At 41.6% G+C, this 27999-nt stretch overlaps 4 protein-coding genes across 4 annotated transcripts in view; 1 reads left to right on the top strand and 3 right to left on the bottom strand.

Annotated features, from left to right (window-relative positions):
• cdh23 (cadherin-related 23) overlaps window positions 1–27999 on the top strand; it is a 303992-nt gene that overhangs the window by 145308 nt on the left and 130685 nt on the right. Inside the window, exon 10 of the mRNA XM_072437248.1 lies at window positions 25775–25887. Coding sequence (XP_072293349.1) covers window positions 25775–25887 — 113 coding nt within the window. The remainder of the gene's footprint in view (window positions 1–25774; window positions 25888–27999) is intronic.
• LOC140351428 (tripartite motif-containing protein 16-like) lies at window positions 41–7483 on the bottom strand. The gene is made up of 2 exons (XM_072437267.1): window positions 5868–7483; window positions 41–662 (listed from the first exon to the last, which is right to left on the bottom strand). The coding sequence occupies exons 1-2, from the start codon at window positions 7481–7483 to the stop codon at window positions 41–43; spliced, it is 2238 nt and encodes a 745-aa protein (XP_072293368.1).
• Window positions 9429–16883, bottom strand: LOC140351427 (tripartite motif-containing protein 16-like). The gene is made up of 2 exons (XM_072437266.1): window positions 15268–16883; window positions 9429–10062 (listed from the first exon to the last, which is right to left on the bottom strand). Exons 1-2 carry the CDS (start codon window positions 16881–16883, stop codon window positions 9429–9431), a joined length of 2250 nt encoding a protein of 749 aa, XP_072293367.1.
• LOC140351426 (tripartite motif-containing protein 16-like) lies at window positions 19917–21572 on the bottom strand. Its single transcript, XM_072437265.1, has one exon. It carries the CDS (start codon window positions 21546–21548, stop codon window positions 19917–19919), a length of 1632 nt encoding a protein of 543 aa, XP_072293366.1. The 5' UTR covers window positions 21549–21572.

The following is a 27999-nucleotide window of genomic DNA, read 5'->3' as shown; positions in this document are numbered from 1 at the left end:
ACCCCACTGCCCACAGACCTCAAACTTCAACAAAAACCCTTTATTTTTTGGGGGGGGGGGGGGATTTAAGGAAATGAACAGTGTCTCTAGTACCTAACCAGACTCCAGCAAACAGAGGCTGAGTGAAGTTGGTCCGGACTTTGTGGAGGAGAGTCATGCTCTGACCCTTAACACTGTAAAAGGACAGAGCCCCTGCGCTGTGGTCCAGGTAAACCCCGATTCTGGAGGAAAATGGACCTGAGACCTGTGTCTGAACTGCATTGAAACAAAATACATATTTCCCGTAGTTGCAGTCTAAAGCCCATGATTTATCATTGTTTCCAAATACACTTTCATTACCGCTTCCGTCTCTCTTAATATTTCTGTATGACACTGCAATACGAACCCAAAGACTCCCACTCCACTCCACCTCCCAGTAACATCGTCCCGTCAGGCTCTCTCTGCTCATGACCTCGTTCCAAAGGATGAATCTGTCTGGATGATCAGAATAACTCTGCACTTTGTCCATACGTCTGACTGTTCTGTTTTCATCAGACAAAGATAGATATTTATGTGCTGTGTTTGGGTCCAGTGTAATGTCACGAGCATATCTGATGAAGTCCTCCCTGGTGCTCGGCTCAGGTTCAGGCAGTTTAAACTCTCTTAAAGTGAGCTGCAGTTTGCTGCAGCCAAGGTCAAGATTGTTTTAGTTGGGGACGGCGCGATAAGTCACGTGACGCATGAAAAGATAAACACACATTCTTTTCCAAGCGCCACTGTTTCTGAGATAACGTCACTCCTTCCAAATATTATGGCTAAGCATGGAGGAGCTAAACAGCTGATTGTGCACGTGGGTGCAGTGGACATGCGGCGGGAACAGACTGAAGTTTTGAAAAAAGACTTCTTGAAGTTATTCGACGTGCTTGATAAAATGGAAATCAAAACTTTCATAAGTGGACCTCTTCCAAACATCGACAGGAGGATAAACAAGTTTAGCCGGCTTCTTCAGCTGAACACATGGCTGTCCAAAGAGTGTTCCCCGAGACGACTACACTATATTGAGAACTTCTATCTATTCTGGAAACGAGAGGACCTGTTTAAGAGAAATGGCCCCCACCTATGCAGAGGTGGAGTGAGGGTGCTGACAGAGAACCTGCTCCACGCTCTGAGGCATTGGACTGGGCCTGGACAGGGTCCTGAGCAGATAGTTAGAGAAGAGAGGAATGAGAGAAGAATTCCTGCTCCATCAGCCAGAGACCGAGCCAATGTTTCAACATCAAAAGCACCACAACCTCAGCCTCCACCAAAGGATTCATCAGCAGCTGCTCCACCACCACCAGCAAAGGATTCAGCTCCAGCTGCTCCACATTTACCTCTACCGCCTCCAGCAAAGGAACAATCTTCAAAGGCCTTGGACCCATCTGTGACAAGCCCAACAACATCCCTGTCATCGCCCCTGCCTTCACACCAGCCCTGGGTTCCCCCTGCAACATCTACTCCCACTAAAGATTCATCATTCTCCTTCTCATCTCCACTCTCACCCATGGGCCTTCCCAGCCATTTTGAAAGTCTGATCAAATCAGGCATTAAGATGGCTCCACTCACGCCCAATATAGCAAGGGCTATGCCGACTACACCAACAAAAGCCCCACCACCCATCCCCCCTCGCCTCTCACCTGGTCCCAAACTCTCCTTGGCTACAAAAGCCCCACCACCCATCCAACCTCGCCTTTTACCTGGTATCTCCCATAGCTAGGATGCACTGGGTCTCAGCGTTGCCGGGACTTATTGTCACATTAAAAATCAAACCAACCCGGGGCCCTATGTAAAAAGAGCCCCCCCTAGTGCTATTTCTGTAGTCACATCATCACACAGATGGAAAAACAAAATGCGAGTCAGGCCCAATCTGAGAAATGTGATTCATATTCCCTGTGAAAAGATAAAGCCCAGTCCCACTGAAACTAGTCTGAAACTTGCTGTGCTAAATGTCAGATCCTTATGTAACAAATCTCTCTTAATTAATAATTTTATTTCTTCTTATAATCTTGATTTTATGTTTTTAACTGAAACATGGCTTGACAAAAACACAGGAAATGTAGTTCTGATAGAATCTGCTCCACCCAACTTTAAGTTTGAATCTGAAACACGAGAAAACAAAAAAGGGGGTGGAGTCTGTGCTGTCTTTAGAGATGAAATAATTACCCGCAGGTTGTCTTTTGGGGTGTTTTCATCATTTGAGTATGTATCCTTTAAAATGGAGCTAAAACGGTCTCCATCCATTCTCTTCATTGTTTTATACAAGCCTCCCCAGCACTGCCAAAGTTTTATTGATGATTTTACTGAGATACTTTCAGTCATATGCACAGACTTTGATGGTTTGGTCATTACAGGTGATTTCAACGTGCATGTTGATAATATTTGTGACAGAAACGCTAAAGAGCTTGATGCTGTCCTTGAAACCTTCAGTCTTACTCAGCATGTGAGAGGCCCCACCCACAGCAAAGGACACACTCTAGATCTCATAATTACAAAGGGGGTAAATATTTCAAATGTTAATGTGATCGATGTTGCTCTGTCTGATCATTTCTGTGTCTTCTTTGACCTGTCTGTTTCTCCCCAACCTCCGGTTGGTCCTGCAGTTGTTCAGAGGAGACACATAAGTGATGGCACAGGTGCACTGTTTATGGAAATGATAAACTTTGAAAATGTCTCATGTTCTAATGTAAATGATTTGTTGAACTCTGTTACATCTAGTGTTTTGAATGTTCTGGACACCATCGCCCCTATAAAGGCTAAAATGGTTAAAAATAAGCAGAAGGCGCCGTGGAGAAATGATGATTCGGTCAGGGCACAGAAAAGGGAGTGCCGCAGGGCCGAACGGAAATGGCGTAAGTCAAAGCTCCAGGTTCAAAAAGAGATTTACAAAGAAAAGCTGAACATGTACAACCTAATCTTATGTAGAACTAGGGAAAGATATTTTCCTGAAATAATTGGAAGCTGCAGTAACAACTCGCGTGTCCTGTTTGCCACAGTAAACAGATTAACAAACCCTCCAGCTCAGCTGCCGTTAGAACTCATTTCCACATCCAAGTGTAATGAGTTTGCATTATTCTTTAATGACAAAGTTCAGGGCATTAAAAATGCTATAAATCCCACAATGCAAAAAATTACCCTAAAACCACCAAGACACTTAGAGCTAACTCACTTTGCACCAGTAACTGACAAAACCGTCCATGAGATCATCACCAGTCTGAGTTCATCTACATGCTGCCTTGATGTGTTACCCACCAGATTTCTAAAGTCTGTGCTGAACAGTTTGTTAGCACCATTCACTCACATAGTTAACATGTCGCTTCAATCTGGAACATTCCCAATGTCTTTGAAAACTGCGGTCATAAAGCCTCTCCTAAAGAAGAGCAGTCTTGATGCCGCAGTACTGAGTCATTACCGGCCCATCTCTAATCTGCCATTTTTGGGCAAAGTCCTTGAAAAGGTTGTTTACCAACAGCTCACAGATTTCCTCTTAATAAACAACTCATTTGATGTTTTTCAGTCAGGTTTTAGACCTCATCACAGCACTTGTCAAGGTGACAAATTACATCCGCCTGAACACTGACACGGGCAAAGCCTCACTCTTAATTCTGTTAGATCTGAGTTCTGCTTTTGACACTGTCGATCATGGGATCCTCTTACAGAGACTAGAGGACTGGGTGGGCATCACTGGCACTGCCCTAAACTGGTTAAGGTCCTATCTGGAAGACAGGAAGTACTTTGTTGAAATTGGTAGCTGTGTCTCAGACCACATGACCCTGACCTGTGGAGTGCCCCAAGGGTCAGTCCTGGGTCCCCTTCTGTTCAACCTCTACATGCTGCCGTTAGGTCAGTTGATACGCAGTGAAAATGTGTCCTATCACAATTATGCAGACGACACTCAGATCTATGTTTCACTATCGGCAGGTGACTATGGACCAGTGGATTCTCTCTGTCACTGCATCCAACAGATCAGTTTGTGGATGCAAAACAACTTTCTCCAGCTGAACTCAGACAAGACTGAAATAATCGTTTTTGGCCCACAGAAACAAAGAGAAAGTGTTAGTCACCTCCAGAGTCTCGCTCTAAAACCTACAAACCAAATTAGAAATCTGGGGGTAATAATGGACTCAGACTTGAACTTTAATAGCCACGTCAAATCAATAACATCAGCAGCTTTTTACCATCTAAAAAACATTGCCAAAATCAAAAATATAGTGTCAAAACCAGATTTAGAGAGACTTATCCACGCGTTTGTCTCCAGTAGATTAGACTACTGTAACGGCCTGCTCAATGGCCTCTCCAAACGAGTTGTAAAACAGCTGCAGTACATCCAGAACGCTGCTGCTCGGGTCCTGACTAGAACCAGGAAGTATGATCACATTAGTCCTGTTCTCAGGTCTCTGCACTGGCTCCCTGTGGCTCAGAGAAGAGACTTTAAAGCAGCTCTGCTTGTGTACAAGTCTCTCCATGGCCTACCACCAAAGTACATCTTGGATATGTTAGTGCCATATGAACCATCTCGGACTCTGAGGACCTCAGGGACCGGCCTCCTGCTGGTGCCCAGAGTCAGGACTAAACATGGGGAATCTGCGTTTCAGTTTTATGCAGCTAAAATCTGGAACAGTCTTCCTGAAGATGTGAGACAGGCTGCTACTCTGACAATGTTCAAATCTAAGCTAAAAACAGTTTTGTTTAGCTGCGCATATGACTGAAAGGATTTTTTCTTTGCACTCTTCTCTTTTGTTTGTGATTTTATTAGTTTAGAAAATCAGTTGGATTGATAATTTTTAATTCAGTTAATTTTATTGTATTTCTGTTTCTGTAATTCTAATGCATTTTTCCTGCTGTGAAGCACTTTGAATTGCCTTGTGTATGAAATGTGCTCTACAAATAAACTTGCCTTGCCTTGCCTTGCCTATGAAGGAAAGCCTAATTCTCACAAGGAGCCTTCAGACCTACTTTAGACCATGTTTTATTATTGTTGGGTTCAGAATGCATCGCAGTATTTAAACTCCTGTGTTCATTTGAGATTTGAGCTGATAAAATGAATGTAATTGATGTGATGTTGTGAATGACATGGTTAATATAAATGGTGATGTTCAATATAGGACATTTATTTCTGGATATTTCTTATTAAAAAACACATGATTGGTAAAAGAAAACTCACTCCTTCCATCTAAGTAAATATGTGAACTGATATGCTGCTAAATTAACTTAATAAAACATGAGCTGTATTTGTTTTCATTAAATAGTGACACAATCATTTATTTGAGACCGTTTTTTATTTTTTTACCCGGACACACTGAAAAGAATAAATGTTGAATTGCATGTACAAAGGATTACTCTGGTTAAACATTTCATATATGTATTTCAAGAAAAGATCATTAGCTGTGATTATAGTTATCATGATTATGAGGCCGCACCCTTTTCCCTCCACCTTCTGTTTTGGCCACAGATTTACAGCAGTGATCTGAGCAGCAACGACTGATTCAAAATACTGAACATACACTTTTATTCAGTCTAGTTCTGATTGTGAATGCCTGAGAATGCTCCCATTCTTTAATCCTCCTCAGGTGAGCCAAGTCTGAGGAACTGTCAAAACACACATATATTTCTCCTGATGATTATTATGATGATTGCATCGATTATTTCTTAGCCATAACGTTCTACTAATATTACAGATCACAAACAGGTCAATTCATAAAAAAACAACTGCAACTGAGTTTATGTTACTTTCTCTATGTCTTGAAGTCTACCTAAAACCTAAGCAGAGACATTTTGCCTAAATCTCTGAATAAAACCCCACTGCCCACAGACCTCAAACTTCAACAAAAACCCTTTAATTTTGGGGGGGGAATTTGAGGAAAGTAACAGTGTATCCAGGACCTAACCAGACTCCAGCAAACAGAGGCTGAGTGAAGTTGGTCTGGACTTTGTGGAGGAGAGTCATGCTCTGACCCTTAACACTGTAAAAGGACAGAGCCCCTGCGCTGTGGTCCAGGTAAACCCCGATTCTGGAGGAAAATGGACCTGAGACCCGTGTCTTAACTGCATTGAAACAAAATACATATTTTCTGTCCTCGCAGTCTAAAGCCCATGATTTATCATTGTTTCCAAATCCACATTCATTCCTGCTTCCGTCTCTCTTAATATCTCTGTATGACACTGCAATACGAACCCAAAAACTCCCACTCCACTCCACCTCCCAGTAACATCGTCCCGTCAGGCTCTCTCTGCTCATGACCTGGGACCAAAGGATGAATCTGTCTGGATGATCAGAATAACTCTGCTCTTTGTCCATACATCTGACTCTTCTGTTTTCATCAGACAAAGATAGAAATTTATGTGCTGTGTTTGGGTCCAGTGTAATGTCACGAGCATATCTGATGAAGTCCTCCCTGGTGCTCGGCTCAGGTTCAGGCAGTTTAAACTCTCTTAAAGTGAGCTGCAGTTTGTCCCTGAGCACTGACACAGCTCTGGTCATGTCCTCAAAGTCCACCCTTAGATCCTGGGTGTTGATCCTGGACGCTGTATCCTTTGTGTCTGTGGACAGCAGGGGGCACTTCATTATAAACTGGTTATGATCCGGAGTGAGGCACAGTGTGTCCAGCTCAGAGATGGTCCTCTTCAGGTCACAGATGTCTTGCTGCAGTTGATTTTGGAGTTCTTGGACTTGACTCAGTTTGGTCTCGTGCTCAGACTGGATCTGCTTCTCCACTTCAGAGCGTCTTTTCTCCAGCAGAAGGACCATCTGAGTGAACATGTCTCCACTTTGCTTCAGTGCTGTCTGGGAAGTGTGGATGCTGTCCTTGGCCTCCTGTTGGAGCTTCTTCATGTCTGTCTCTTTGTTCTGGAGACTCTGGAGCAGCAGGGTCTTCTTGGTCTGCACATGTGCCTGCCTCTGGGCCCTCTCTGCTGCAGAGGACACGGTGTCGTGGCCCTTGTGTTCGTCCACAGAGCAGAGGTAGCAGATTATCTGCTGATCTTTGCGGCAGAACAGTTTCTTAACTTCATTGTGTTGAGAGCAAAGGTTTTCCTGGAGTTGGTCAAAAGGCGCCACCAGCTGGTGTTTCTGTAGCACTGCCACATCACGGTGAGGCTGGAGGTGACTCCCACAGTAAGAGACCAGACACTGCAGACAGGAGCTGACTGCCTTCAGCTTCCTCCCAGTGCACACATCACAGCTCACATCTCCAGGAGTGGCGTAGCAGTGGTCAGCAGGGGGCGCTCTGAGCCCTGTCTTCTTTAGCTCCTCCACTAGCTTAGCTAACACTGTACTCGTGACCAGGACAGGCCTGGGCACAAAGTTCTCTCTACATTGAGGACAGCTGTACCTTAGTTTTTGGTGCCAGGTGGTTTGGATACAGTCTCTGCAGTAGCTGTGTCCACAAGGGAGAGTCACTGGATCCTTCAGCAGATCCAAACAGATCGCACAAGTTATAGTTTCCTGGTTTATAGCTCCCTGCGCCATGTCTCCGCTCGGTGACAGTGACCGAGAGTGTTAGTTTCACTTTAGCCTGTGTGTAGTCTGGATACAGGCCCCTCCCCCTGTGCTGAACTGGTCTAAACATGACTTCTATACTTTAGTTCTCTGTTTGTTTGGGAGGGGACATGTGTTTTATGCACTGTAAATGTTTTGAGCTAATGTGGGAGGGGCCTCGTTCAGTCTTGTAGCTTCTGTTTTGCAGTAAATGGCTGGGATAAGATTCACCTGTAGGAACTGTGCCTGTGGAGATTGTGCAGGGCCTGGGCACGTCTCATGCAGCAGAAGTCATGAATGAGAAGAGACTTATCTGATCATATTAAGTGAATAAGAGCATAGCTTTATCTTAGACACTACGTTGTAAATGCAGTGCAGTTGTGACGCCGCGCTTTATACAGTAATAAAATGTGTTCTTGCAAAACATTTTAGATCTTTTAAAGTTGTTGCTCTTCTGACTTCCAAAATCACCAACAGTGAATAGTTTTAGCTACATGTAAACATTGTATGTCAATCATAAAGCGTTCTGTGATACATAATAGGTTTTAACAGGATATTAGGAATAGGGAAATTAGGAAATCTTTTTAAATTAATGTTGAATTCTGTCAACTGGACAAAAGTTTGTAGAGTTGATACTTTTTGCCACTAATCCAAGCAGCTTCTTCAGTTCTGACAGGGTTCTGGTCAGTCACTTAAATATCTGTCCGAGGGGAGGAGCTACAACTACATTAACACTAACGCTAAACTAACCTAAGCTATTTTTTTTTTTTTTATGTATTTTTGTCTTTTTCTTTTTTAACATTTTCAAAACAAACGTATAAAACATATAACACATATAACATGACCAAAGCAACAGACACATAAAAGAACAGTGTAGTACAGGACATACACAGAAATGAAATCGCGACACATTAAAAAACAAATAGTGGTCCCACCTCGTCCAAAGTCTGTTAAATTGGTCCAGTTTCAAATTGAGTCCAGTTTGCATAATTCAACCTTTATTCAAGACCCCAGCTATTTCTATAAACTGTATGAAGGAAAGCCTAATTCTCACAAGGAGCCTTCAGACCTACTTTAGACCATGTTTTATTATTGTTGGGTTCAGAATGCATCGCAGTATTTAAACTCCTGTGTTCATTTGAGATTTGAGCTGATAAAATGAATGTAACTGATGTGATGTTGTGAATGACGTGGTTAATATAAATGGTGATGTTCAATATAGGACATTTATTTCTGGATATTTCTTATTAAAAAACACATGATTGGTAAAGGAAAACTCACTCCTTCCATCTAAGTAAATATATGAACTGATATGCAGCTAAATTAACTTAATAAAACATGAGTTGTATTTGTTTTCATTAAATAGTGACACAATCATTTATTTGAGACAGTTTTTTTTATTTTTTTACCCGGACACACTGAAAAGAATAAATGTTGAATTGCATGTACAAAGGATTCACACAAACATTTCAGATATGTATTTCAAGAAAAGATCATTAGCTGTGATTATAGTTATCATGATTATGAGGCCGCACCCTTTTCCCTCCACCTTCTGTTTTGGCCACAGATTTACAGCAGTGATCTGAGCAGCAACGACTGATTCAAAATACTGAACATACACTTTTATTCAGTCTAGTTCTGATTGTGAATGCCTGAGAATGCTCCCATTCTTTAATCCTCCTCAGGTGAGCCAAGTCTGAGGAACTGTCAAAACACACATATATTTCTCCTGATGATTATTATGATGATTGCATTGATTATTTCTTAGCCATAACGTTCTACTAATATTACAGATCACAAACAGGTCAATTCATAAAAAACAACTGCAACTGAGTTTATGTTACTTTCTCTATGTCTTGAAGTCTACCTAAAACCTAAGCAGAGACATTTTGCCTAAATCTCTGAATAAAACCCCACTGCCCACAGACCTCAAACTTCAACAAAAACCCTTTATTTTTTTTGGGGGGGGGGATTTAAGGAAATGAACAGTGTCTCTAGTACCTAACCAGACTCCAGCAAACAGAGGCTGAGTGAAGTTGGTCTGGACTTTGTGGAGGAGAGTCATGCTCTGACCCTTAACACTGTAAAAGGACAGAGCCCCTGCGCTGTGGTCCAGGTAAACCCCGATTCTGGAGGAAAATGGACCTGAGACCTGTGTCTGAACTGCATTGAAACAAAATACATATTTCCCGTAGTTGCAGTCTAAAGCCCATGATTTATCATTGTTTCCAAATACACTTTCATTACCGCTTCCGTCTCTCTTAATATTTCTGTATGACACTGCAATACGAACCCAAAGACTCCCACTCCACTCCACCTCCCAGTAACATCGTCCCGTCAGGCTCTCTCTGCTCATGACCTCGTTCCAAAGGATGAATCTGTCTGGATGATCAGAATAACTCTGCACTTTGTCCATACGTCTGACTGTTCTGTTTTCATCAGACAAAGATAGATATTTATGTGCTGTGTTTGGGTCCAGTGTAATGTCACGAGCATATCTGATGAAGTCCTCCCTGGTGCTCGGCTCAGGTTCAGGCAGTTTAAACTCTCTTAAAGTGAGCTGCAGTTTGCTGCAGCCAAGGTCAAGATTGTTTTAGTTGGGGACGGCGCGATAAGTCACGTGACGCATGAAAAGATAAACACACATTCTTTTCCAAGCGCCACTGTTTCTGAGATAACGTCACTCCTTCCAAATATTATGGCTAAGCATGGAGGAGCTAAACAGCTGATTGTGCACGTGGGTGCAGTGGACATGCGGCGGGAACAGACTGAAGTTTTGAAAAAAGACTTCTTGAAGTTATTCGACGTGCTTGATAAAATGGAAATCAAAACTTTCATAAGTGGACCTCTTCCAAACATCGACAGGAGGATAAACAAGTTTAGCCGGCTTCTTCAGCTGAACACATGGCTGTCCAAAGAGTGTTCCCCGAGAGGACTACACTATATTGAGAACTTCTATCTATTCTGGAAACGAGAGGACCTGTTTAAGAGAAATGGCCCCCACCTATGCAGAGGTGGAGTGAGGGTGCTGACAGAGAACCTGCTCCACGCTCTGAGGCATTGGACTGGGCCTGGACAGGGTCCTGAGCAGATAGTTAGAGAAGAGAGGAATGAGAGAAGAATTCCTGCTCCATCAGCCAGAGACCGAGCCAATGTTTCAACATCAAAAGCACCACAACCTCAGCCTCCACCAAAGGATTCATCAGCAGCTGCTCCACCACCACCAGCAAAGGATTCAGCTCCAGCTGCTCCACATTTACCTCCACCGCCTCCAGCAAAGGAACAATCTTCAAAGGCCTTGGACCCATCTGTGACAAGCCCAACAACATCCCTGTCATCGCCCCTGCCTTCACACCAGCCCTGGGTTCCCCCTGCAACATCTACTCCCACTAAAGATTCATCATTCTCCTTCTCATCTCCACTCTCACCCATGGGCCTTCCCAGCCATTTTGAAAGTCTGATCAAATCAGGCATTAAGATGGCTCCACTCACGCCCAATATAGCAAGGGCTATGCCGACTACACCAACAAAAGCCCCACCACCCATCCCCCCTCGCCTCTCACCTGGTCCCAAACTCTCCTTGGCTACAAAAGCCCCACCACCCATCCAACCTCGCCTTTTACCTGGTATCTCCCATAGCTAGGATGCACTGGGTCTCAGCGTTGCCGGGACTTATTGTCACATTAAAAATCAAACCAACCCGGGGCCCTATGTAAAAAGAGCCCCCCCTAGTGCTATTTCTGTAGTCACATCATCACACAGATGGAAAAACAAAATGCGAGTCAGGCCCAATCTGAGAAATGTGATTCATATTCCCTGTGAAAAGATAAAGCCCAGTCCCACTGAAACTAGTCTGAAACTTGCTGTGCTAAATGTCAGATCCTTATGTAACAAATCTCTCTTAATTAATAATTTTATTTCTTCTTATAATCTTGATTTTATGTTTTTAACTGAAACATGGCTTGACAAAAACACAGGAAATGTAGTTCTGATAGAATCTGCTCCACCCAACTTTAAGTTTGAATCTGAAACACGAGAAAACAAAAAAGGGGGTGGAGTCTGTGCTGTCTTTAGAGATGAAATAATTACCCGCAGGTTGTCTTTTGGGGTGTTTTCATCATTTGAGTATGTATCCTTTAAAATGGAGCTAAAACGGTCTCCATCCATTCTCTTCATTGTTTTATACAAGCCTCCCCAGCACTGCCAAAGTTTTATTGATGATTTTACTGAGATACTTTCAGTCATATGCACAGACTTTGATGGTTTGGTCATTACAGGTGATTTCAACGTGCATGTTGATAATATTTGTGACAGAAACGCTAAAGAGCTTGATGCTGTCCTTGAAACCTTCAGTCTTACTCAGCATGTGAGAGGCCCCACCCACAGCAAAGGACACACTCTAGATCTCATAATTACAAAGGGGGTAAATATTTCAAATGTTAATGTGATCGATGTTGCTCTGTCTGATCATTTCTGTGTCTTCTTTGACCTGTCTGTTTCTCCCCAACCTCCGGTTGGTCCTGCAGTTGTTCAGAGGAGACACATAAGTGATGGCACAGGTGCACTGTTTATGGAAATGATAAACTTTGAAAATGTCTCATGTTCTAATGTAAATGATTTGTTGAACTCTGTTACATCTAGTGTTTTGAATGTTCTGGACACCATCGCCCCTATAAAGGCTAAAATGGTTAAAAATAAGCAGAAGGCGCCGTGGAGAAATGATGATTCGGTCAGGGCACAGAAAAGGGAGTGCCGCAGGGCCGAACGGAAATGGCGTAAGTCAAAGCTCCAGGTTCAAAAAGAGATTTACAAAGAAAAGCTGAACATGTACAACCTAATCTTATGTAGAACTAGGGAAAGATATTTTCCTGAAATAATTGGAAGCTGCAGTAACAACTCGCGTGTCCTGTTTGCCACAGTAAACAGATTAACAAACCCTCCAGCTCAGCTGCCGTTAGAACTCATTTCCACATCCAAGTGTAATGAGTTTGCATTATTCTTTAATGACAAAGTTCAGGGCATTAAAAATGCTATAAATCCCACAATGCAAAAAATTACCCTAAAACCACCAAGACACTTAGAGCTAACTCACTTTGCACCAGTAACTGACAAAACTGTCCATGAGATCATCACCAGTCTGAGTTCATCTACATGCTGCCTTGATGTGTTACCCACCAGATTTCTAAAGTCTGTGCTGAACAGTTTGTTAGCACCATTCACTCACATAGTTAACATGTCGCTTCAATCTGGAACATTCCCAATGTCTTTGAAAACTGCGGTCATAAAGCCTCTCCTAAAGAAGAGCAGTCTTGATGCCGCAGTACTGAGTCATTACCGGCCCATCTCTAATCTGCCATTTTTGGGCAAAGTCCTTGAAAAGGTTGTTTACCAACAGCTCACAGATTTCCTCTTAATAAACAACTCATTTGATGTTTTTCAGTCAGGTTTTAGACCTCATCACAGCACTTGTCAAGGTGACAAATTACATCCGCCTGAACACTGACACGGGCAAAGCCTCACTCTTAATTCTGTTAGATCTGAGTTCTGCTTTTGACACTGTCGATCATGGGATCCTCTTACAGAGACTAGAGGACTGGGTGGGCATCACTGGCACTGCCCTAAACTGGTTAAGGTCCTATCTGGAAGACAGGAAGTACTTTGTTGAAATTGGTAGCTGTGTCTCAGACCACATGACCCTGACCTGTGGAGTGCCCCAAGGGTCAGTCCTGGGTCCCCTTCTGTTCAACCTCTACATGCTGCCGTTAGGTCAGTTGATACGCAGTGAAAATGTGTCCTATCACAATTATGCAGACGACACTCAGATCTATGTTTCACTATCGGCAGGTGACTATGGACCAGTGGATTCTCTCTGTCACTGCATCCAACAGATCAGTTTGTGGATGCAAAACAACTTTCTCCAGCTGAACTCAGACAAGACTGAAATAATCGTTTTTGGCCCACAGAAACAAAGAGAAAGTGTTAGTCACCTCCAGAGTCTCGCTCTAAAACCTACAAACCAAATTAGAAATCTGGGGGTAATAATGGACTCAGACTTGAACTTTAATAGCCACGTCAAATCAATAACATCAGCAGCTTTTTACCATCTAAAAAACATTGCCAAAATCAAAAATATAGTGTCAAAACCAGATTTAGAGAGACTTATCCACGCGTTTGTCTCCAGTAGATTAGACTACTGTAACGGCCTGCTCAATGGCCTCTCCAAACGAGTTGTAAAACAGCTGCAGTACATCCAGAACGCTGCTGCTCGGGTCCTGACTAGAACCAGGAAGTATGATCACATTAGTCCTGTTCTCAGGTCTCTGCACTGGCTCCCTGTGGCTCAGAGAAGAGACTTTAAAGCAGCTCTGCTTGTGTACAAGTCTCTCCATGGCCTACCACCAAAGTACATCTTGGATATGTTAGTGCCATATGAACCATCTCGGACTCTGAGGACCTCAGGGACCGGCCTCCTGCTGGTGCCCAGAGTCAGGACTAAACATGGGGAATCTGCGTTTCAGTTTTATGCAGCTAAAATCTGGAACAGTCTTCCTGAAGATGTGAGACAGGCTGCTACTCTGACAATGTTCAAATCTAAGCTAAAAACAGTTTTGTTTAGCTGCGCATATGACTGAAAGGATTTTTTCTTTGCACTCTTCTCTTTTGTTTGTGATTTTATTAGTTTAGAAAATCAGTTGGATTGATAATTTTTAATTCAGTTAATTTTATTGTATTTCTGTTTCTGTAATTCTAATGCATTTTTCCTGCTGTGAAGCACTTTGAATTGCCTTGTGTATGAAATGTGCTCTACAAATAAACTTGCCTTGCCTTGCCTTGCCTATGAAGGAAAGCCTAATTCTCACAAGGAGCCTTCAGACCTACTTTAGACCATGTTTTATTATTGTTGGGTTCAGAATGCATCGCAGTATTTAAACTCCTGTGTTCATTTGAGATTTGAGCTGATAAAATGAATGTAATTGATGTGATGTTGTGAATGACATGGTTAATATAAATGGTGATGTTCAATATAGGACATTTATTTCTGGATATTTCTTATTAAAAAACACATGATTGGTAAAATAAAACTCACTCCTTCCATCTAAGTAAATATGTGAACTGATATGCTGCTAAATTAACTTAATAAAACATGAGCTGTATTTGTTTTCATTAAATAGTGACACAATCATTTATTTGAGACCGTTTTTTATTTTTTTACCCGGACACACTGAAAAGAATAAATGTTGAATTGCATGTACAAAGGATTACTCTGGTTAAACATTTCATATATGTATTTCAAGAAAAGATCATTAGCTGTGATTATAGTTATCATGATTATGAGGCCGCACCCTTTTCCCTCCACCTTCTGTTTTGGCCACAGATTTACAGCAGTGATCTGAGCAGCAACGACTGATTCAAAATACTGAACATACACTTTTATTCAGTCTAGTTCTGATTGTGAATGCCTGAGAATGCTCCCATTCTTTAATCCTCCTCAGGTGAGCCAAGTCTGAGGAACTGTCAAAACACACATATATTTCTCCTGATGATTATTATGATGATTGCATTGATTATTTCTTAGCCATAACGTTCTACTAATATTACAGATCACAAACAGGTCAATTCATAAAAAAACAACTGCAACTGAGTTTATGTTACTTTCTCTATGTCTTGAAGTCTACCTAAAACCTAAGCAGAGACATTTTGCCTAAATCTCTGAATAAAACCCCACTGCCCACAGACCTCAAACTTCAACAAAAACCCTTTAATTTTGGGGGGGGAATTTGAGGAAAGTAACAGTGTATCCAGGACCTAACCAGACTCCAGCAAACAGAGGCTGAGTGAAGTTGGTCTGGACTTTGTGGAGGAGAGTCATGCTCTGACCCTTAACACTGTAAAAGGACAGAGCCCCTGCGCTGTGGTCCAGGTAAACCCCGATTCTGGAGGAAAATGGACCTGAGACCCGTGTCTTAACTGCATTGAAACAAAATACATATTTTCTGTCCTCGCAGTCTAAAGCCCATGATTTATCATTGTTTCCAAATCCACATTCATTCCTGCTTCCGTCTCTCTTAATATCTCTGTATGACACTGCAATACGAACCCAAAAACTCCCACTCCACTCCACCTCCCAGTAACATCGTCCCGTCAGGCTCTCTCTGCTCATGACCTGGGACCAAAGGATGAATCTGTCTGGATGATCAGAATAACTCTGCTCTTTGTCCATACATCTGACTCTTCTGTTTTCATCAGACAAAGATAGAAATTTATGTGCTGTGTTTGGGTCCAGTGTAATGTCACGAGCATATCTGATGAAGTCCTCCCTGGTGCTCGGCTCAGGTTCAGGCAGTTTAAACTCTCTTAAAGTGAGCTGCAGTTTGTCCCTGAGCACTGACACAGCTCTGGTCATGTCCTCAAAGTCCACCCTTAGATCCTGGGTGTTGATCCTGGACGCTGTATCCTTTGTGTCTGTGGACAGCAGGGGGCACTTCATTATAAACTGGTTATGATCCGGAGTGAGGCACAGTGTGTCCAGCTCAGAGATGGTCCTCTTCAGGTCACAGATGTCTTGCTGCAGTTGATTTTGGAGTTCTTGGACTTGACTCAGTTTGGTCTCGTGCTCAGACTGGATCTGCTTCTCCACTTCAGAGCGTCTTTTCTCCAGCAGAAGGACCATCTGAGTGAACATGTCTCCACTTTGCTGCAGTGCTGTCTGGGAAGTGTGGATGATGTCCTTGGCCTCCTGTTGGAGCTTCTTCATGTATGTCTCTTTGTTCTGGAGACTCTGGAGCAGCAGGGTCTTCTTGGTCTGCACATGTGCCTGCCTCTGGGCCCTCTCTGCTGCAGAGGACACGGTGTCGTGGCCCTTGTGTTCGTCCACAGAGCAGAGGTAGCAGATTATCTGCTGATCTTTGCGGCAGAACAGTTTCTTAACTTCATTGTGTTGAGAGCAAAGGTTTTCCTGGAGTTGGTCAAAAGGCGCCACCAGCTGGTGTTTCTGTAGCACTGCCACATCACGGTGAGGCTGGAGGTGACTCTCACAGTAAGAGACCAGACACTGCAGACAGGAGCTGACTGCCTTCAGCTTCCTCCCAGTGCACACATCACAGCTCACATCTCCAGGAGTGGCGTAGCAGTGGTCAGCAGGGGGCGCTCTGAGCCCTGTCTTCTTTAGCTCCTCCACTAGCTTAGCTAACACTGTGCTCGTGACCAGGACAGGCCTGGGCACGAAGTTCTCTCTACATTGAGGACAGCTGTACCTTAGTTTTTGGTGCCAGGTGGTTTGGATACAGTCTCTGCAGTAGCTGTGTACACAAGGGAGAGTCACTGGATCCTTCAGCAGATCCAAACAGATCGCACAAGTTATAGTTTCCTGGTTTATAGCTCCCTGCGCCATGTCTCCGCTCGGTGACAGTGACCGAGAGTGTTAGTTTCACTTTAGCCTGTGTGTAGTCTGGATACAGGCCCCTCCCCCTGTGCTGAACTGGTCTAAACATGACTTCTATACTTTAGTTCTCTGTTTGTTTGGGAGGGGACATGTGTTTTATGCACTGTAAATGTTTTGAGCTGATGTGGGAGGGGCCTCGTTCAGTCTTGTAGCTTCTGTTTTGCAGTAAATGGCTGGGATAAGATTCACCTGTAGGAACTGTGCCTGTGGAGATTGTGCAGGGCCTGGGCACGTCTCATGCAGCAGAAGTCATGAATGAGAAGAGACTTATCTGATCATATTAAGTGAATAAGAGCATAGCTTTATCTTAGACACTACGTTGTAAATGCAGTGCAGTTGTGACGCCGCGCTTTATACAGTAATAAAATGTGTTCTTGCAAAACATTTTAGATCTTTTAAAGTTGTTGCTCTTCTGACTTCCAAAATCACCAACAGTGAATAGTTTTAGCTACATGTAAACATTGTATGTCAATCATAAAGCGTTCTGTGATACATAATAGGTTTTAACAGGATATTAGGAATAGGGAAATTAGGAAATCTTTTTAAATTAATGTTGAATTCTGTCAACTGGACAAAAGTTTGTAGAGTTGATACTTTTTGCCACTAATCCAAGCAGCTTCTTCAGTTCTGACAGGGTTCTGGTCAGTCACTTAAAGGTCCCATAACATGCAAAATCGACTTTTCAGAGCTTTTACCCTTCTTACATTGCTATTTGTGCTTCATATATGTACCCAGAGTGTTTTTTTGATTGATTCCCGCAGTGTTTAGCTATAGTACAGACTATCTCCTTTCCTCGAATCTCCAAACTGACGGGGGGTGTCTACAAGACCGCGTCATAACCACAGGCACGCGTCATCATCCCCCCTCTCCACCCGCCTCCCCCTCCCGCCTGCCGCCTCCCGCCCCCTCCCCACGGCTCCGCGCTGCTCATGTCTCCCATTCAAGCCCCGGAGTTTTTCTGCTTCGATTTACGACGGAACAAGGTTCAAAGAGGCCCAAAACGTCATTAATGATATCGCACTCTTTACTTTTATCACAATGGTGAAGGTTTATGTGGCAGTTGATGCAGCAACCGGGAAAATAAACGGAGAGAAGTTCTATCCGATACCGAAAAACCAGGAAATAAGAGCGCGATGGACATAAGACTTATATATATATATATATATATATATATATATATATATATATATATATATATATATATATATATATATATATATATATATAGATCTATAGATCTATAGATCTATAGATGTATCTGTTCTGCGCACGCTGTAGAATAAACACCAGATTTATTTAGTCTCAAAGTAGTGTTGATCTGAAGTTCTATCGTTTCTCACTCACTGGCGCGGAGCTGCGCATCGCGGAGCACACAGCTGTGGGGCTATGTCACGGGTGGGCGGGGCACACATGCGCTCTGAGACTACGTCACGGGTTGGCGGGGGAGCCAGATCGCTCTTCGCAAGGGTGGGGGCGAATATCAAACCAAGCCGTTTGCATTTCCGGGTTGGTGAGGGGGTCCAAGGTCTGGGTGATATTTCTTAACTATTATGTTAAGGGTGTTGCACAACCATTATTATTATCAATTATACACTTAGGATAGACTACGAAACGTGGAAAAAAAGCATGTTATGGCACCTTTAAATATCTGTCCGAGGGGAGGAGCTACAACTACATTACTAACCTAAGCTAAGGAGTATTTGTTATTTAACTACCCTATGGTGTGAACTGTCACCTGCATAATTGTTCATGGCTCTAATGAATGAATGAATTATACAACACATGACTTGATTACCTTTTTTCCATGTATTTTTGTCTTTTCCTTTTTTAACATTTTCAAAACAAACGTATAAAACATATAACATATATAACATGACCAAAGCAATAGACACATAAAAGAACAGTGTAGTACAGGACATACACAGAAATGAAATAACGACACATTAAAAAACAAATAGTGGTCCCACCTCGTCCAAAGTCTGTTAAATTGGTCCAGTTTCAAATTGAGTCCAGTTTGCATAATTCAACCTTTATTCAAGACCCCAGCTATTTCTATAAACTGTATGAAGGAAAGCCTAATTCTCACAAGGAGCCTTCAGACCTACTTTAGACCATGTTTTATTATTGTTGGGTTCAGAATGCATCGCAGTATTTAAACTCCTGTGTTCATTTGAGATTTGAGCTGATAAAATGAATGTAATTGATGTGATGTTGTGAATGACGTGGTTAATATAAATGGTGATGTTCAATATAGCACATTTATTTCTGGATATTTCTTATTAAAAAACACATGATTGGTAATGGAAAACTCACTCCTTCCATCTAAGTAAATATGTGAACTGATATGCAGCTAAATTAACTTAATAAAACATGAGTTGTATTTGTTTTCATTAAATAGTGACACAATCATTTATTTGAGACTGTTTTTTATTTTTTTACCCGGACACACTGAAAAGAATAAATGTTGAATTGCATGTACAAAGGATTACTCTGGTTAAACATTTCATATGTATTTCAAGAAAAGATCATTAGCTGTGATTATAGTTATCATGATTATGAGGCCGCACCCTTTTCCCTCCACCTTCTGTTTTGGCCACAGATTTACAGCAGTGATCTGAGCAGCAACGACTGATTCAAAATACTGAACATACACTTTTATTCAGTCTAGTTCTGATTGTGAATGCCTGAGAATGCTCCCATTCTTTAATCCTCCTCAGGTGAGCCAAGTCTGAGGAACTGTCAAAACACACATATATTTCTCCTGATGATTATTATGATGATTGCATTGATTATTTCTTAGCCATAACGTTCTACTAATATTACAGATCACAAACAGGTCAATTCATAAAAAACAACTGCAACTGAGTTTATGTTACTTTCTCTATGTCTTGAAGTCTACCTAAAACCTAAGCAGAGACATTTTGCCTAAATCTCTGAATAAAACCCCACTGCCCACAGACCTCAAACTTCAACAAAAACCCTTTAATTTTGGGGGGGGGATTTAAGGAAATGAACAGTGTCTCTAGTACCTAACCAGACTCCAGCAAACAGAGGCTGAGTGAAGTTGGTCTGGACTTTGTGGAGGAGAGTCATGCTCTGACCCTTAACACTGTAAAAGGACAGAGCCCCTGCGCTGTGGTCCAGGTAAACCCCGATTCTGGAGGAAAATGGACCTGAGACCTGCGTCTGAACTGCATTGAAACAAAATACATATTTGCTGTTATTGCAGTCTAAAGCCCATGATTTATCATTGTTTCCAAATACACTTTCATTACCGCTTCCGTCTCTCTTAATATCTCTGTATGACACTGCAATACGAACCCAAAAACTCCCACTCCACTCCACCTCCCAGTAACATCGTCCCGTCAGGCTCTCTCTGCTCATGACCTCGGACCGAAGGATGAATCTGTCTGGATGATCAGAATAACTCTGCTCTTTGTCCATACATCTGACTCTTCTGTTTTCATCAGACAAAGATAGTTTTTTATGTGCTGTGTTTGGGTCCAGTGTAATGTCACGAGCATATCTGATGAAGTCCTCCCTGGTGCTCGGCTCAGGTTCAGGCAGTTTAAACTCTCTTAAAGTGAGCTGCAGTTTGTCCCTGAGCACTGACACAGCTCTGGTCATGTACTCAAAGTCCACCCTTAGATCCTGGGTGTTGATCCTGGACGCTGTATCCTTTGTGTCTGTGGACAGCAGGGGGCACTTCATTATAAACTGGTTATGATCCGGAGTGAGGCACAGTGTGTCCAGCTCAGAGATGGTCCTCTTCAGGTCACAGATGTCTTGCTGCAGTTGATTTTGGAGTTCTTGGACTTGACTCAGTTTGGTCTCGTGCTCAGACTGGATCTGCTTCTCCACTTCAGAGCGTCTTTTCTCCAGCAGAAGGACCATCTGAGTGAACATGTCTCCACTTTGCTTCAGTGCTGTCTGGGAAGTGTGGATGCTGTCCTTGGCCTCCTGTTGGAGCTTCTTCATGTCTGTCTCTTTGTTCTGGAGACTCTGGAGCAGCAGGGTCTTCTTGGTCTGCACATGTGCCTGCCTCTGGGCCCTCTCTGCTGCAGAGGACACGGTGTCGTGGCCCTTGTGTTCGTCCACAGAGCAGAGGTAGCAGATTATCTGCTGATCTTTGCGGCAGAACAGTTTCTTAACTTCATTGTGTTGAGAGCAAAGGTTTTCCTGGAGTTGGTCAAAAGGCGCCACCAGCTGGTGTTTCTGTAGCACTGCCACATCACGGTGAGGCTGGAGGTGACTCTCACAGTAAGAGACCAGACACTGCAGACAGGAGCTGACTGCCTTCAGCTTCCTCCCAGTGCACACATCACAGCTCACATCTCCAGGAGTGGCGTAGCAGTGGTCAGCAGGGGGCGCTCTGAGCCCTGTCTTCTTTAGCTCCTCCACTAGATTAGCTAACACTGTGCTCGTGACCAGGACAGGCCTGGGCACAAAGTTCTCTCTACATTGAGGACAGCTGTACCTTAGTTTTTGGTGCCAGGTGGTTTGGATACAGTCTCTGCAGTAGCTGTGTCCACAAGGGAGAGTCACTGGATCCTTCAGCAGATCCAAACAGATCGCACAAGTTATAGTTTCCTGGTTTATAGCTCCCTGCGCCATGTCTCTGCTCGGTTAAAGTGACTGTGTTAGTTTCACTTTAGCCTGTGTGTAGTCTGGAGACAGGCCCCTCCCCCTGTGCTGAACTGGTCTAAACATGACTTCTATACTTTAGTTCTCTGTTTGTTTGGGAGGGGACATGTGTTTTATGCACTGTAAATGTTTTGAGCCGAGGTGGGAGGGGCCTCGTTCAGTCTTGTAGCTGCTGTTTTGCAGTAAATGGCTGGGATAAGATTTACATGTAGGAACTGTGCCTGTGGAGATTGTGCAGGGCCTGGGCACGTCTCATGCAGCAGAAGTCATGAATGAGAAGAGACTTATCTGATCATATTAAGTGAATAAGACCATAGCTTTATCCTAGACACTACGTTGTAAATGCAGTGCAGTTGTGACGCCGCGCTTTATACAGTAATAAAATGTGTTCTTGCAAAACATTTTAGATCATTTAAAGTTGTTGCTCTCCTTTAGCTGCATGTAAACATTGTATGTCAATCATAAAGCGTTCTGTTATACATAATAGGTTTTAACAGGATATTAGGATTTGGGAAATTAGGAAATCTTTTTAAATTAATGTTGAATTCTGTCAACTGGACAAAAGTTTGTAGAGTGAATACTTTTTGCCACTAATCCAAGCAGCTTCTTCAGTTCTGACAGGGTTCTGGTCAGTCACTTAAATATCTGTCCGAGGGGAGGAGCTACAACTGCATTAACACTAACGCTAAACTAACCTAAGCTAAGGAGTATTTGTTATTTAACGCTATGGTTGTCTTTCTCTTTTTTAACATTTGCAAAACAAACGTATAAAACATAGAACATAACCAAAGCAATAGACACAATAAAAAGAACAGTGTAGTACAGGACATACACAGAAATGAAATCACGACACATTGAAAAACAAATAGTGGTCCCACCTCGTCCATTTGTCCAGTTCCAAATCGAGTCCAGTTGGCGTAATTCAACCTTTATTTGCCATGAACCCAATCCTGATGACATTACTCTGATTTACTTTATGATACAATGTTGTCATGTTTTACTAGGGGTGCACAATACTGACTGAAAACTATAATCAGACCATATTTGAATTATATTTCTAATTATAATATTCATAACAATACTCACTATATTTGCAATACATGAGTAATGTGCTAAAACATTTGATAAAGTTTGATAAATAGAAACAGAAAAAGATGATATAGTACATTTTCTCTAAAACATCTACTTCAGTGTCATACATATATAGCCGTAAGCTCCTTCAGGTGGTACGTATTCCTCTGCAGGTCAAATATTTGATGAATTTTGTCATTTTAATCAACATTTTTGTCGCCCTTTATGTTAGTGTAGCAAATGCGTATATATTTTATACCTGATTTAGATTTTGTAGCATAGTTTAAATCTGGTTGTACTCAGGAGGCCAGATATTTCCGTAGGTAGTACTTGGTGTGACACATTTGAGAATCTCTGTTGTACACAATATACAGCATAGACCACTTTATTGTTTTATGCAATTGAAAAGAAAGCTTGAATAAAAGTTTGGGCTTTGTATCAGGTCTTCTCCCGTTAGTGTTTAAGATTTTAATAAACTGTCTCTAATCAGATAAACACATTCTATATATTTATTTAAAGGGGCTCCCTCCGTTTCTCCACACTGTAATTTGTTTTTGTCTTTTATGCAAGCTTCATTTAGCAGCCGGCAGCTCCAGAAGAAAAGGAAAAAAAGGGAATACCGTATTGCTTCACCAGAGGGAAGATATTCTAACACAAAGAGTAGGATTAAATATTACGAGCGGAGGACTTAAGTGTCTCTCGGTCTAATATTTTAACCTGTGTAATTGAAGTGAATATAGAACACAAGGCCTTTGAACCCGCTAATGAGCGCCGTGCCGTGATATAATTTGAAATGCACTTCTTTGAACGAAATCATCGACTGTAGTAAAGTTAATGGGATTCACCAGTGCGTGTAAAGAGTGCGCTGAGCTAACCCAGGTGTTATTAAAAAGCTATTTATGATAAAGACACTAATATTCACATTCAGGTTTTAATTTAATATACCAGTCAAGTCAAGTGTACTATGGGTATTTTACTGTTGGCTTTTCATATAATGCAGGTATCGGTCTGTAACTGCCAAAAAAGCCCAGTGGTTACCAACCTTTTTTGTCTTGAGTACCTCCTAACCTGTCTACTAGGGAAATAAATATGTTTACTGCAGTAGTACAGTGTTGATACTGTTGAATTGTAATTACACAAAACATTTTTAAGGTCGTAACATTTACCACGTATGCATAGTATGATCTAAATATTTTTCAATTTCACTTCATTTTAAAATCTTTCTATTGGTCCCCGTACCCCTAGTTGGGAAACACTGCTTTGACTTACCATCACAGTGGTGGGTTTAGTTAGTATTGTTTTAGCAGGTTAATCCCAAGTATAAAATTCAAGGACATAAATTCTATTATGTTTTATTGTTCCCTACTAAATTGTTCCCTACACTAAACATTTACAAAAGGTTGTCACTCAATTTTTATAATAAATGCAATAAACCTCTGAAACTAAACTACCTAATTCTAAAATTAGCCAACATTGATTTTCCTTTATTGCGTCATTGAAAGGTTTATTATAATGTTCTAATTTCAAATCCATGGAGACGATTTGATTAAGACACTATGCATTAGTTGATCTTTGTTTTGGAATAAACTCTTGGAATCAACCACAGGCATGTATCGTGGCGGGTGACTCTGATTAGGTCCTATTGATTGGCCTGTCACCGTTAGCCATGCAATTAATTGAACATTATCCAGAATGTCCCTCACTTTTACATTCTAAGCAGCTGGGATACATTCTTGCCCCACTAACCCATTAACAACATGTATTTTAAAATATCGTCATCCTTTTATTTCTGTGATTGACACATTACTTGTTTTTTTAGCCCAGATGTCCTCCCTGCGTCAAGTCTCTTTACATAATGTGCATGGGGTCGGATCAAATGTCACAAAAGCAAATTGTCAGTTGCATTCCAATAAGCATCTCTACTACAAGATAATATTTGAAAAAAAAAGAAAGGATTCATCCCGTTATGAAGTAAACTGAACCGAACTGAAACTAAACTGAGGTAAACTGAAACTGATCTGTTGTGTAATGCCACAATACGCCGATTCATGCTTTATGTGACTGTCCGATGGATATGCAGGGCTGGTTACCATGTGACCTACCCACGTTACAAGGGACAAGAGCTGTATGTGGCCTGGCAAATTTGAGCACAAACCTATGTTGGTGGCAGTCCATGGTGGAAGGGAAGCTGTGACCGAGCAATGGGTTATTTTACATATACATATTCTACTTTACTTAAAGGACAGTGTGACGTTTTTTGAGCTTTTAACCATGTCATAACATTGTTCCTTCATCAAAAACATTCCTGGGGTTGTGTTTCGCTTCATTCACGACATGTTTAGTAAGTCTTCTCCCTCTGAGCCTCAGTAAACAGTTCACGTTGTGGAGTTCTGGTTATGATTTTGATTTGTCAAATTTGTGATATTCATTTTATTTTTTGTTTTATGTTATTTTATTTTATTTTACTATTTTAAATTGTGGGATTAGGGTTAGATTATTATGTATTGTTATGATTTATTAAATTTGTGATTTAAAAAAAAAAAGAATTATCTTATTTTGTCTAATGTTATTTTATTTTATTATGCTATTTTAAGTTATAGAGTTCTGGTTCTGATTTGTTAAATTTATAATCTTTTTTATTGTTATTTTGTTTTATTTTATTTTGTGTTATGATATTATTGTTATTTTATTATTCTATTTCAAGTTGTGAAGTTCTGGCTATGCTTCATTAAAATGTGTGTGAGTGTTGTGACAAGACTTGGGTTTGTTTGAACCGACACTGACCCTGTATGTTGAGCAGAAAACACTGTAGAAAATATTGCGAGCTGACAGAAACGCTGTCTGTAGAAGGGGCGGCTCGTCAGTGGCACATAAAACAAAGCACTGCGGCGGGGTCGGAGGTGGTGTGTGAGCCCAAGGCAGGTGTGCAGCGAGACTGGAGCCCGTGCATCCAAAACTCCATCAATATTACATGAAATCCAGACACCGCATTCCTCACATGCCAGACTCTTGCCTTTCCTCCACTCTGCATCCTTCGGCTTGTGTTGAGTTATACGCAATGCCACTGTTGCTTGTCCGTTTGACATGTTGTGTCTTCTCTCTCTGTCTCTTTCTCATCTATGCAGGGAACACCAACCATGTTTTTGCCCTGGACTTCCTCAGCGGGGACCTGACAGTGAATGGACAGCTGGACAGAGAAAACCCGCTGTATTCAGCCGGATTCACTCTCACTGTGCAGGTGAGGAGGAGCTGCTGCTGTATACTGTATACTGTATACTGAAGTACTCACAAAGGACAGAGAGAAGGCACTGTAGAGAGTGTGTATGAGTTTGGCAATATATTCCAGACTGTTTTTCGGAGTATTGAGAATCATTTCTGTCCAATTGTCAAGAACAGATGTTTTTTTTTTTAGTTTAAAGGCAGCTGATCTTCTGTCAGTAAAAGTGTTTGGAGCACAGTTCAGACCTTGGAGAAAGACCTTTGGCGCTGATTAAACCTTTTTTTATGGTTAATGTTCATGAAATTGATGCTAAGAGGTTTTTTAGTTTTTTTTGTTAAAATAATAAAAAATAAAATGTATTCAAAAACTATAGATTGATCAGTATTTGCGGGGAAAAAAAAGAAAATGTAACTATATTTCTGCCATAATACCAAAGTCATGATGGCATTACTGTAAATGTACTAGTTAGAGATGTAGCTGAGGGCCTTTGGCAGCATACACTATTACAGAGACTTTTCAGTGACTTTTCTTTTATGTCACTTGCAGATGTGATGAAAAATGGCTAAGCAGAAAGAATGTGTGGTCTTTAATGAGGACTGTCTCTTTTCTATATACCGGTAGTATAATAGCCAGAAATAATGCACAACTGGGTAATAATCAAGGTGCTTTTGTTTTTCTTGTCCTGTCATTGCTGTATCACCACCATTACAATTATACTATATTTAGAGGACATAACATGGTGTTTGGAAAAGCAATCAGGAATCCAGACTAAATAGCAGAAGTTATGTCAAATACAGATTAGAGAGAATATAAGCAAGTGTAATAATGACACACTTTCTCTCTGTACAAGAACTTACCTGTGACTTGCATTATTCCCAAAATGACTATGACCTATAATTGACATTGGTCTAAAAGCTTAAACGTAAAAACACAAAAAACAAAACTAGAGATGGTGCTTTCTTTGAACATGAACCTCAGCTCAGACTAAGTTTGCAGTGAAACAGGGCAGAGGATGTTTAAAAATCATCGCTATAGACATATGTTCCTATAGTTCTTTTCTTATTTAGAGCAGTGCGTTTATTGTGATTAAATAGTGTATAATTTGGGGGAAATTATTGAAACTGTCCCTATCCGACCTCAAAATATTGCGGAATTTTATCAGCCATCGTCTTCTCTGGATTAAAAGAATGTCAGCCATGAAAAAGCCCACACTGACTGAGCTCTAATGCACCTTTAACTTTCATTTTACACAAGAACAAGGCTTTTCTTTCCTTCCAGCACCACTCTTCTTGATAGTAGAAGGACTCTTTTCAGCAGAGGTCCACGACACATTGTACAAACATGGCCCTCCTCACTATTAAAGCCCATTTAAGAGACAGCCCTTCTGTTTGCGTGGCAGTGTCATGGCGTCGGGACCATCACGGATCTGTCAGCGTCCCGGAGGAGGCAGGACCCGATAAAAGGGAGGATTTACTGTTCCCGTGGGCAGTGCATCAGACGCTCCTCTGGGTCGTGTCCGTCCCACCGCTCTTTAGCATGTCAGTCCTAGTCTATCGCCCCATCACAAAAACCTCTGTCCACTCAGCCTCTGCGTTTCTGTTCTCCAAACTATTGTACACACGGTGGTCGCCACAGGGTGTGAGAGGGTGCGTGAAATGGATTTCTAAGAGCTGCTCAAAGTGGAAAGATTTGCGATCAAAGAGTCAGTTTTTCGGTGTGTGGCCAGTGGGAACATTGTGGATTCTGATGTTGCGTCCAGTGCGAAGTGTGTACGCTCACCCTCTAATTATAATTTTGTACGCTTTTTATTTTTCGGTTCCAGACAATTCTAAAGACACATTATAATCGTGAATGTTAAAGTCGAAATGGTGGTGTAGTCCCTTTGGTAAATATCTCTCAAAGTTTGCATCCGTCAAGTTTAGTAATAAAACAAAATAAAACATAAATAAAAGTTTAAAATGACAGTTACAAGTTGTGCTGAGTTTTAAAACACAATATGGACAATATGCACTCAACTGACACACATTTTGGACAGTTTAAACAATCATTTACAAAATAAAAGTAAAAAATCTATATTTTGTAATTTACATGGATTTTTTGGCCCTTGTTTACAATACGGTTGCTAGGTAA

Source organism: Eucyclogobius newberryi, unplaced genomic scaffold (genome assembly GCF_026437365.1).
Source record: "Eucyclogobius newberryi isolate DKJ021-1_F unplaced genomic scaffold, fEucNew1.0.hap1 SCAF_8, whole genome shotgun sequence".
In the NCBI taxonomy this organism is placed as follows: Eukaryota; Metazoa; Chordata; class Actinopteri; order Gobiiformes; family Gobiidae; genus Eucyclogobius; species Eucyclogobius newberryi.
Note: the sequence above shows the minus strand (reverse complement) of the source record. Positions and strands in the feature narration are given on the sequence as shown.

Coding starts and splice junctions, on each gene's coding strand:
- LOC140351426 (XM_072437265.1), bottom strand. CDS start 21,548: ATGGCGCAGGGAGCTATAAACCAGGAAACTATAACTTGTGCGATCTGT.
- LOC140351427 (XM_072437266.1), bottom strand. CDS start 16,883: ATGGCGCAGGGAGCTATAAACCAGGAAACTATAACTTGTGCGATCTGT. Junction 10,063..15,267: donor ACTGTTACTTTCCTCAAATT/CCCCCCCCAAAA, acceptor CCTTGGCTGCAG/CAAACTGCAGCTCACTTTAA.
- LOC140351428 (XM_072437267.1), bottom strand. CDS start 7,483: ATGGCGCAGGGAGCTATAAACCAGGAAACTATAACTTGTGCGATCTGT. Junction 663..5,867: donor ACTGTTACTTTCCTCAAATT/CCCCCCCCAAAA, acceptor CCTTGGCTGCAG/CAAACTGCAGCTCACTTTAA.